This window comes from Odontomachus brunneus, unplaced genomic scaffold (assembly GCF_010583005.1).
Source record: "Odontomachus brunneus isolate Ranch 3 - 2012 unplaced genomic scaffold, Obru_v1 Obru_scaffold_023, whole genome shotgun sequence".
Lineage (NCBI taxonomy): Eukaryota > Metazoa > Arthropoda > Insecta > Hymenoptera > Formicidae > Odontomachus > Odontomachus brunneus.
In genome coordinates, this window is record NW_022639473.1 from 1222819 (window position 1) to 1234846 (window position 12028).

The 12028-nt window shown below is 35.0% G+C and overlaps 1 protein-coding gene across 2 annotated transcripts in view; it reads left to right on the plus strand.

The window, feature by feature from the left end:
• The window catches only part of LOC116842227 (BTB/POZ domain-containing protein KCTD1), a 65744-nt gene that overhangs the window by 42339 nt on the left and 11377 nt on the right, over window positions 1-12028 (plus strand). For both annotated transcript variants that reach the window (XM_032811129.1, XM_032811130.1), the window contains one exon: window positions 1261-1464. In XM_032811129.1, coding sequence (XP_032667020.1) covers window positions 1261-1464 — 204 coding nt within the window. The remainder of the gene's footprint in view (window positions 1-1260; window positions 1465-12028) is intronic.

Consider the following 12028-nt stretch of genomic DNA (forward strand, 5'->3'; position numbering starts at 1 on the left):
CTCCCTCCCTCCCTCCCTCCCTCCCTCTCCCTCTCCCTCTCTCTCTCTCTCTCTCGGCCAAACCGAGAGAAATCTGAAAATTTTTATTAAATCAAGAAAATTTTAATTAATTAAAAATTTTGTTAAAATTAATTAAAATTTTAACAAAATTGGCATAGCTGAGACACGAATCATTCTAAATTTCTTTAGTCGAGATTCCAACCGAAATATTTCAAATCTGTGCTAACTTAGTCAAAAATGATTCGAATCTTGGCCAACCGAAAAATTATTTGTATAAATAATTTTTTTCAATTTTTTACATGTCTTGATTAAACATTTTATTATTTATACTAATAATTTTAGATATTTGACTTCATATTCATTATCAGCAAACCAAAAATGCCGATATTTTTTACTCAATTTTATTTCTTATGCATTTCTGTTGCACTTGTTGATGACAAGAGTGAGGAATGCTATAAACTGCCCATGAAACTCAAAGTGGATCAAAATGAAAAAATATGATCTAAATATTTTTTGTACTTCTATATTTATGTCAAATTAAAAGAATTCGGAGTGTAACTTTTGGGTAAGTTTACTTGTGAGAAAAAATACTTGAAAATTTATTTGTAGGATACAAAGTTTATTTCTCTGAATAAACTTTACACACTCCACAAAATTTTCAAATATTTCTTTCTCGATGTAGTAAGATAACTTTTATCCTATATAACATCTTCATTGTATGCTGTATATTGCTTGATATGCAATCTATTCGAAATAACCCTGCAGAAGACAGAGGGAAAGAGACGAATCCCAGAAACGTGCAGAAAGTATAATACAAATTAATATCACCGATTAATTAGCCGTCAATATCTTGTCCCTGTTCTCTCGTCGATTGCTGCGTCGTTTCGGAATCAACATTCTGTCGCCATCCACTTCTCCGTTCGGGCACGAATCGATCCGAGAAACACAGTCAATCGCGATTCCGCGTGTAATTAACAATCACTCAATTGCGCGCTCGTTGCGAACGCGTCATTAGCTGCATTCAGTAGAAAAGGCGCTTAATGATTATTGCTGTGATTGGAATACTTTTTTAGATTTTTCATAGATCTAGGAGTATTTCCAATTAGACCAATCAGAAGCGATAATCATTAGGTGCTCCCTGAGCCGCTCTTTCCTCTGAGGTGCGAGTCGGCGGCGCGCGATTGACGACTCGCGCACCGAACGATATCTCGAACATGTCGTCAAATCGAATAGAATTAACGTCAAGACGATCATCCGCAGATTGCTGTCGCCAAGCAGTTCGCCGGCCACCTCGCCCACGATGTCGAATTCTTCGTCGCCAACACCACCGACGCCGGCGGCCCCAGCTTACAACCAGAAGATGACCGGTATTCCTTGCGTAGCGGCCGCTTCGAGGTACACCGCGCCGGTCCACATCGACGTCGGCGGAACGATATACACATCCTCCCTCGAGACCTTAACCAAGTAAGAATGCGTTGCGCGCGCCTCGAGATCCCTAACGGTTCAGGATAAGTCGAGAGTGAGATAATCTCGCGCTTATCCACGATACGATACGCTTCGCGTAGGCCCAACGTCGTAGGTCGATGCGATTGCGACGCGTTAAATGCAAATGTTAAGTTGATGCAAAGTTCTTTTATAGGACGCAAAACCAAAATAGTAGACTAATTATACACTAAAAAGAAATATTTGCACAATTATTTGTGTGTGGGATATGAAGTTTTTAAACAAAAATAAATCTGATTTCACGGAAATATTAATTTTATTTAACAAATATATATATTTTTTTAAGCTCAAGTAATCTTAAATCAACTATAAAACTAATAAGAGCCGATGCAAAGTGGTTAATGCAATAATGTGGATATATTTAAAGAAATATTAATTTTACATAAATGAAAATTTAAGAAAGAAAGAAAAAGAAAATTTCTTTTAATTTTTTTATTTATCTGTGATAAAATTAAAATTCTTTTAATTATATCCATTATTGCACATCTTGTATCAGCTCTTATTTCCTTTATAATTACACTGATTTAAATCTTATTTCACAGAAATAGACTTTAAAATGTGTGACTTTATATCCCACAAATAAATTTTTAAGTATTTTTTTTCAATATAAATTGATACAATTAAATTTTCAATTAAATTGATACAAAAAATTTGTCTGTTAAGAAAGTTATTTGTCATAAAATGCGGACAACGAAATTATCCAATTTTAAGGGATTATCAAATTTCGAAGGATTTTATTCATGTTTACGGATATAATGAACAATATCGAATGAATATCTTTTTTAGACATTTATGAGAACTTTCTATTTTTTTTTTTTTTTAATATCCAAACCTTGAGAATTTAAGAGAAAAATAATGAACCTTTTAGACAAATTTAATAGACCTGGTAAACACCAAGTTCATATATTGTAACGTTATATCATTGTTGTAATTTTCTTCTCATCATACATAACGTTGAAATAACATTCCTGTGTTACTTGATGTTTACTCAAAATAATTCAGACTAACATAAGATACTGTCAGAATAATTCAGCCTGACATAAGATGCAATTACAATTATTCAAAATTTTACTATTGATATATTAATATTATATTATTGATATTTTAATAGATTTTTGCAATTTTTTTTACAAAAAGAAGCTCTAAACGCGCTTGAAAAAAGTCGTAATATTAAAAAAATGATAAGAGCAATCGAATATTGCGTTGATCGACATACAAAATAATAATCTAATTATTCTTTTCCAAGAAATTTCAAGCTGTGATGAAAACGCTACTATTTTTGCAAGTGATGGTCCTTGAGACATCTCTCTTTTCTTTTGTTATCTTTTGTTGCTTGAGGACTCTTAGGCGATTTTTTAATAGTGATTTAAATTTAACTTTAAGTTTGACTCTTGTTCTAACAGTGTGTGTTTGAGCAATATGTTTGAACAGAGTTGAAATTGGAAACTAGATTTAAACTACTATCGAAAAACCAGCCGTTATTGATTAATCTTTGGCATTAGATTGCACATGCAAGATAATCTGAGAAACATTGTCCGGTTCTAATTATTTATGTCTAAAGACATAATCTGACATAAGGGTTAGGAAAAATAAGATGCTCGATGTTCACGTTTACCTCGGAATCGCGAATGAGTATCTCCCGCAGTAGACACGTTCTTCCGCGAGTGCGACTTCTAAAACGGCATACAGAAACCTCCAGCTAGCAGTGAGAGAGTAGAAAGGGAGCGTGATGTCCGGATCGCGGAAACGTGACCATCGACAACGCTCCAGGATGCTCGTACCGGGCAATATCTCTGAGAACATCGCTCGCAATCAGGCACACCGTTACCGTGCCCGGCAGTGTCCAAAGGCTATTTGCGGTGCGCCCCGTGCACTTTATGCATAAAAGAGACGTAACGTGAAAGCACAACTGCACTTTGCTTATAGAGAGGGTTTTAATCTTCTCGAAGTATCACCCCGCAGGTATCCTCTTTGCCGCGGCAAAAAAGCCCCGCCGTAGTCCGTGAGGCTCCGGCTGATATTAAATCGACAACGCTCGCCCGCCGAGATCATCGCCGTCGAGTGAATCTAATAATACAAACGTAATTAGAGAGATCGGTTTTATAATATATAATTGTAATTGCGTACGTACCTCACAGTCGACGCGCGATACAATTCAACCCAGACAGAAATTTTCCAAGATCCTCTTGCACGCAGCAATAAATTCCAATCTGAAATTTGCGCCAAAGTGGATTATTCTACTGCAATTTTATTTACGCATTTAGAGCCCGTTGAAAGAGACACGCCTCTTTTCGTCGAACAATATGCAAAGATCTAATAAAGTTTTGAATTGTTCTGATTGTACTTTATGTCTATTTAAATTGTTTTGATTGTATCGTATGGCAGTCTGAATTATTCTCAGTAAATAGTAACCAACAGTAATATTACGTCAGTGTTGTAATTTCCCATTTAACAATGTAATTGCAATACAACATATACTGTGTGTAACAGTTGCATTGATAAGCAGGAAATTTCAGTATCCCGTTTGGAAATTACGATAATAATTGAACATTTCATTCTCATCTCATACATAACTAAGAGAAATTTCTCTACTCAGAATCGAAGAAAAAACATACATTGAAAGAAAAAATATCTAAAGAATACTAAATATTTATTTGGGGTGAGAGAACTGATAACATATTTACTTAAATCTAGATTCTTTTAAATATAGAATGAACAAATACTTTCATAAGAAGTTAAAGGATTTTCTTAAGGTTTTAAGGAAATGTATAAGGTAAAAGTACCAATGCTTGGACACATACTAAGTATATATCTAATTTTGGACATTTTTGTTGTTTTGATTTTAAATATATCAACTTTAAATATGAATTTTTAATCTTCAAATATAAAATATATATATATATATATATATATATATATATATATATATATATATATATATATATATTCTATAATAAAAATTTGAATATTTTAATATTTTAAAATTAAAATAACAAGTATGTCCAGAATTAAGTACATGATAGGTATGTGTCCAGGCATTGGTACTTTTACCTTACTTTCTTATTTGAAAATATTTTATATTGGCATAAGTAAATCTGTTATTAGAGTGTAAACAGTAAATATATAAATATTTACTATTTTTTAGATATTTTTTTCTTAATGTAGTAGAAATTTGCTTTCAGATCAAAAATATTTTTTCACGTCAATTATTAAATTCAATAAGACAAAAGTTGTAATTACTCATGTGGATTGCAATATTGTCCAATAATAGCAGATTTAATAAGACTAAAATTTAAAGAAAATGGATTCCTTCGATTAAAGGTTATGAAAGAGTATAAATTGTTAGAAAATCAATTTCAAGCAAATTCTTATATAATCGTTTTTAGATTATATAAACATTAATAGTTCTAAATTTTTATTTATTGGCATAATGAAAATAAGATGAATGTTCTTTTCTCGACTTTAAGTACCTCGAATTTAAACGAAATATAACTTATTTTCATTTAATATGGTAACGGAAAAATTCCAAACTCAGAATGATTTCAGACTCATAAATCTTTAAGAGAACATCGCGGAAAGCAAATGAGATACGTTTGGATTTTCCATTTAGAGTCGTTTCTTCAAGACATTACGTTTTTGACCTAAGTTCACCTAGATCCTCCAAGCAAAATCCATGATTTTTTTAGAAGATGGGACTGGATCCCGATTAGATCCCGAGAGAAACGTTCTATATAGGGAACGTCGCTCTCCAGTTCCTATCTACTTCGAGGATCTTAATCTTGTCAAAAGTTCCCGAAAGAAATGCATTCTTCATCATTCTGTTGCTCGAGCAAGCACAGATCTCTCCGCCTCTCTCTTTCTTCCTCTCTTTATCGCGGACCATTAATTAGTCGCGCTTGCACAAAGATCAGATCCTCGAGCTGATATCGGTCGCTACAGCGCGGCATGTTTTAGCAGTTACCAAACGTACTACGGCTAAATGTCACCGCAGCCTCTCGTGATCATCGCGACTCTCGTTACACCAGCTTGGCGTGCTAGTCTTCGACATGAGCGAATATCTAGCGCACACGGAGGCGAGGAAAATCGTTCCTTTCACAAGGAGATCATGGATGCACGGCATCCCGCATCTCCGTGCCGCGATGGATGCGTTCGTGAGAAAGCTGATCATAATTGACAGGTGGCCTTATCGTTTCCCTTCTTCCTCCCCCTCCCGGTTGACTGTCTCGTTAACTGAATAGGCAATGAGTTTCGATTCGCCACGCGAAGAGATGTTTCTATCTGGACTGACCTAATGAGCGAGAGAGAAAAGCGTAATGGATACTCCCGCTATATTTTGCCTGGAATACCGGCTTTGTCGGCATTGTCGATAGTTTAAACGAGAACAAAGCGCGAGAAGGAACTTTCGAGACGGCGAACATTTTCATTTTGCCGCGGCAGATCGACCTTTAATTCGCCAGTCATCTCGACTTAACCCGTTAAGTCTCATCGCGATAAGATGCAAATCGCTCCAATATATAGAAAAAAGAGAAGTAATCGCTTGGAGCTAATGCACTCAGATTAACAGTTATTGTTTCATATAATTTTGCTAGAAAAATTTTAAAGTCTCGAACAATTTCGACAATGTTATGATTTTATTTGAATATTATAATAGTCTTGTAAAAAGTACAATATGATCGTTTTGATGATAATAATATCTTCTTTTAACATATTTAAAAACTTAAAAATATTCTCAATTAAATATTTTATGTTTTTTATTCAGGAAAATTATTTTTGAGAAAATAATCGAAATATAAAGATATCTTCAAGACAGGAATGTTTTTTCTTCTATGCACAGAAAAATGCATGCTGCATTCAACGAAACGTTACTTGTTTCAAATATTTTTTGAGTTTGTATGTCCACAAATCTATTATAAGTTTATCTCACAAAATATTAAATTTACTCAAAGTACATTTTGAATCCTAGTCAGTTCAACATTTTAAGCAAGAATATTAAATAAAAGCGAAAATTCAGAATTCTTTTAAGTACATAATTCTAAACTTTCTAAAATTTGTAGTGAGTATATTTTAAGACTATTATCAAGAAAATATTCTTTGTTGAGAATAGCTTTACTTCAAAGAAGGAAAGCAAAGTGTTTAATCGCTTCTCTCAGCAGTAGAATCCTATTCTTTTGTGTGTGTGTGTGTGTGTGTGTGTGTGTGTGTGTTCAATTTTATTTCCACTATGAATATACCATTTGAGAGTCGAATTCAATGAAATAATAATTGAAGAACATTTCAAAAAGGAAATAATCGAAGATATAGTAACAATAGGAGAACATTTTCATTTTCGTATCGCGGACTTGGCGAGCGATGACAGATTTATTAATCGCTACCGCAACGTTATGGAATCGACGAAAATCCCGTGGAATCGGGGAGACTAGCTAAAATCAACAACAGCACGCGATAGGCAAATTTACACGCGATGCACGGATTATCGTTAGTCGAGTTAGTAGAGCGCAGGTCCGTTTCCTATGAACCGTTACGACGCGCATCGCGAGCACACCCGTGATTTAATCTATGGAAACGTCGACAGGATAAGTGTCGCGGCACGTCGAGCACAAGCAGCGTGAAAGAATGTGTGTGTATGTGTGTGTATATGTGAGAGAAAGAGAGAAAAGGAGAAGGGAAGGCGAGAGAGGAAGAGAGAGAGAGAGAGAGAGAGAGAGAGAGAGAGACAGAGAAAGAGCGAGCAAATGAATATCATGTAAAATCGACTTGTCCGACCCGCTCCGCGCCATCGCCGTCGTCTCGCTCGGCTGCATCTTCCTCCCTCATTACACGACATGACCTTATTGTTTTGTCGAAAGTATCGGTCGGAGTGTCGCGACGCAGTCGCGACACGTCGCGAATACGAAGAAACCGTAAGACTGAGCTGATATAGGCAAGCAACGGTATTTCGTTCTCTCTTGCATTATACCGTAAAATAAATGAAAGAGAAAATTTCAGGAAGGAAATTATCTCTACGCTGAAAGAGGAAAAATATGTAGAAAATATGAAATGTTTATTTGCGGTGAATACTAATAACATATTCACTTATCACAAATCTGAATTCTTTTATTATAATAAATGGAACAAACAATTTGGTGAAAAGCTATAATTTTAAGGAAACTTATATTTTCTATAAATTTAATTCTTTTTGAGATTGTTTTTTTCTTTTTGAGAAATATGTGTATTGATAAGTGAATATATTATAATATTAATCTCCACCGAATAAGTATTTTTTTATTCTTAGATATTTTTTCTCTCAATATATGCACCAGACATATGAGTTTGTTGAAAGTTTAACTGATCAATTTCACTTTTTTTTATTTTTTTATCTTAGAGGCAAAGCGCACATGTGTATACATGTGTATATATAAGATTAATGTTTGATTTTTCAAAATTCTAAAATTTTTCAAAAAGTGGAATTATTGTGTATGCGGTTTAGCCTTTAAAAAATCGTGTATAAAAATAATATTTATTATTATTATTTTGTATAATATTATGCTTTATAATTGCTTAAGATTTATGATTGAAATTACTTGCGTAATGTGAAAGACTTAAAATTATAGAGAACCTGAATCCGTTGCACTTGCGCTAATCTGCACCAATTAATCTACGCTTGAGAAAATCTGCTTCCTTAAATCATGCTTTAATAATGACGATAATAACAAATATAAATGTTAGAAGAAATAGGACGCACCAGATGTAATTGTCGAGATCGTAAATTGGCTCGAAAAATGTGCCAGCCCCTTTTTCCCTCGAGCTCGCTCCATTTAAATTCGACTTTTCGAATGTAACTCTCTCGCGCAATGTTCATTGTATCTATTGTATTCTCTCTTTTGAGCGCGCCGCGCGGACGCAATCGGAAAATGAATCGCGGCGGTGCTCTACGATCGCTTTATACATCGCTAATAAAATATCGTCAGCGTCACAGGAGTAATGCGCGGGCTACCGCCGGGACAAAGTGAATTTTCAATCCTTCCCCGCCCCTCGCTCCATGTTATACAATTTCGCCCGCGTTTGGCGATCATTGTGTCACGCCGCTCGCTCATTAGCGCGCATTTAATTATCTCGCGGCGAAACGAGCGCGTCGATCGGGATTTTCCCCGCGTTGAAACGACATTAAAATCGCGGCCAGGAAAAAGAGAGAAAGAGACAGAAAAAAAAGAGGAAAAGAGAGAGAGAAGGGGAGGAACAGAGACCGTATATTCCACGTTGTGTCGCGGGCGTTATACTCTGCGAGTGAGATTTACAGCAGTTAAATCATCGCCGTCGCGCCTAACGGCACTGACGCGGCTCGCAGTTAGGATAATCATTTCTAGCGCCTGGGCTCGTGCCGATATTTATACGCCGGCCGGTATAACGACGCGTCCAGAAGGATGCGACAGGAAGATAAAACAATAATGAGGACGGTGCGAAACGATCGCTGGCAGACACGTCCCCGACGTCGAAGTTGTTACAACGCCACCGGCCAGTCGGTGGAAGCTCGCTCGGTGTGATTTAGTAAGCGCGAAAAGTTCAGCTCGAAGTCGTCATTAAATACGCGCGCCGCCTCGTCGCAAAAGCGACGAATCTCATTTTTGGAAATGTGCACAACACTGGGAAAAAAGCATTCAATTTTTATTGACTACAATTGCGTGTACGACCACATCTCTCTTTGAGAGAGAAAGTAAAATAAAAATCCGATGGATATTAATAACGTATTTACACTAAAATGCATTTTAAATGTATTTTTAAACTAAAAAATAATTTTGGAGAAAATAAAATTTTATGGAAAATATATACATTTTTTTCGTGTCTTTTCGTTAAAGCAATTCTTTATTCTATTCGAATAAAAGAATTTAGAGGTTTAAGACTCCGTTGCACCAACGTTATTTTGATTTTAAGCGAGACTTAAATATACGTCTGTCTTTATTTATTTAGAAAGAATGATAAAGATAGATATATGTTTAAGTTTCGCTTAAAGCCAAAATAATGTTGGTGCAACCAGAATTAAGTAAATAGATATGTTATTATATGTAGTGCCCACCGAATAAATATATATTTTTCAGATATTTTCTCTGTCACAGCATAATTGACTATATAATTGTATTGAGTATAAGTAGTTACAATTGCAGTATAAAATAATCCCAGTCTGGAGAAGCATTTTTGTATACTGAGAAAAAAAATATTTTAAAAGTAACAGTCTGGTAATTCCGCGGAGGGTAAAAATAAATTTTAGCCTCACCGGGGGAGAAAAACCATCTGGGTTAATTAAGAGACGATGTTGAATGTGGCACGAACGAACGAGAGAAACGGCACGGTGTAAGCGATTAAATATTCGCGATTCGTTTGCATTAGTAAAACGCGACGGACAGAACGGCAGCGGCGGCGGCTTCTATTCTATGCCGTGCATATTTAGGCGCCTTGTTTATACCGTACGACGTTATGGATGAAGTAAATACAGCACATAATGCGCGCCGATCATAAATTCATACCGTTGATTAATTTAGCCCAATCGTCAGCGTATAATCGGCAATTTCAAAATAACGCCGGAACGTTTATTATCCCGTAACAAGCGACCGGTCTAGCGCGACGTTAATTAGTGAATGTCTATTTATGCGATAAACCGCGCGCGTACGCTCGTTCTCGTACGCCGAAAACATAATACCCGTCTAATATAACCGCGTCGCGTCGCTCACGCGTACTTAATGCGCGTATTATTTCGACGCGGGTCGCGCCACGACCTCTGAACTGAAAACAAAATTACGTTGCTTCGCACTTGCTGCTACTGAGTGCACAGTGAGATGCTTAGACGGAGGAAAAACATTGATCGAGTCAATGTGATAATGACATGACTACGCTGAGAAAAAAATATTTGAAATTTTATTTGCGAGATAAAAATTTATTTTTCGCAGAAACAAACCTTATTTCACAGAAGTAACCTTTGTTTCTCAGAAATACACTTTGTATCCCGCGAATAAGTTTTCAAGTACTTTCTTCTCACGAGTAAACCCTACCTTAAAAGGTACACTCCGATTTCTTTCTAATTTGGCACAAATGTAGAAGTACAACAAATGTTTAGGTTATATTTTTCCATTTTTACCCATTTTCACGGGCAGTTTAATTTTTTAATATTCTCAATCCTATCATTAACAAATATAACAAAAATCCATAAGAAATAAAATTGAATACAAGATATAGTTAAATAATTTTAACAAAATCAACATAGCTGAGACACAAACCATTCTCAATTTTTTTAGCCGAAATTCCAACCGAAATATTTCAAATCTGTGCTAAATTAGTCAAAAATGGTTCAAATCTTGGCCAAACCGAGAAATTATTTATATAAATAATTTTTTTCAACTTTTTATATGTTTTGTTTAAACATTTTATTATTTATACAAATAATTTTAGACATTTTACTTCATATTCATAATCAGCAAATCAAAAACGTCTATATCTTGTATTCAATTTTATTTCTTATGCATTTTTATTGCACTGTTGATAGAAGTGAGAACATTAAAAAACTGTAAACTGCCCGTGAAACTCAAAGTAGGCCAAAAATATGACCTAAATATATTTGTACTTCTACATTTGTAGAAAGAAGTCCAAATTAGAAAGAAATCGGAGTGTAACTTTTGGGTAGGTTTACTTGTCAGTGTAAATTTGTCTGAGGGAAACAGAATTTCTGCAGAATCCAGAAGAGAACATAATCTCATCCTCAACTAAATCCTCTGAATCCTGGAGGATTTTACTCTTATACGTAGCCTTCAGAGGATTCCTCTACAATCAAAAGGCAAATATTCCAGATACAATTTCGTCTTTTGCCGCGCGTCTCACGTGTCGCACAAAAATATTACACCAACGTTAAACTTAAAAAGGCTTTAATTACGTTGCCAAAGATGATAGCATGATCTTAGAAAATTATATACAATATGTACTTTCCGGAATTTTTAATAAACCTGAAACCCAAACATTAATACAAGATTTTTTTTAGTCAATTCAAGGTGTTGCCTTATGATTAGATCAAACATCATTTCAATATCTATGGAAACATAGCTATCTTATTATCTTGAGCTAATTGTGCAATAGTATTAACGCGCTGCTCTCTGGTAAGGAAAATATACAAAATTATTTATATCTCAGAAGCGATTGAGTTCTCGACTTATGTTTGCTAAAACTTTTTTATTCAATATATGCTGTATACTATCTACCATATAAATACGGAATGTTTTTTATATAAATTATCATCTATATACATACATATATTTGTAACATAATAAAGAAAGATAATAGCATACGAGATAACGCGTGCGCATTATTAGCGCGTAATTAGCGTATCTATTGTTTAAATCATCTTCGATAATTTGCGTTTTCAAGCGGTCACGCCGCGGCAGTATCTGTTGCATCAATTCTAATTGTGAAATAATTAATTATTGATTTAACGCGTGTATATTTGTATGTGGCTCTCTCTCTCTCTCTCTCTCTCTCTCTCTCTCTCTCTCTCTCTCTCTCTCTCTCT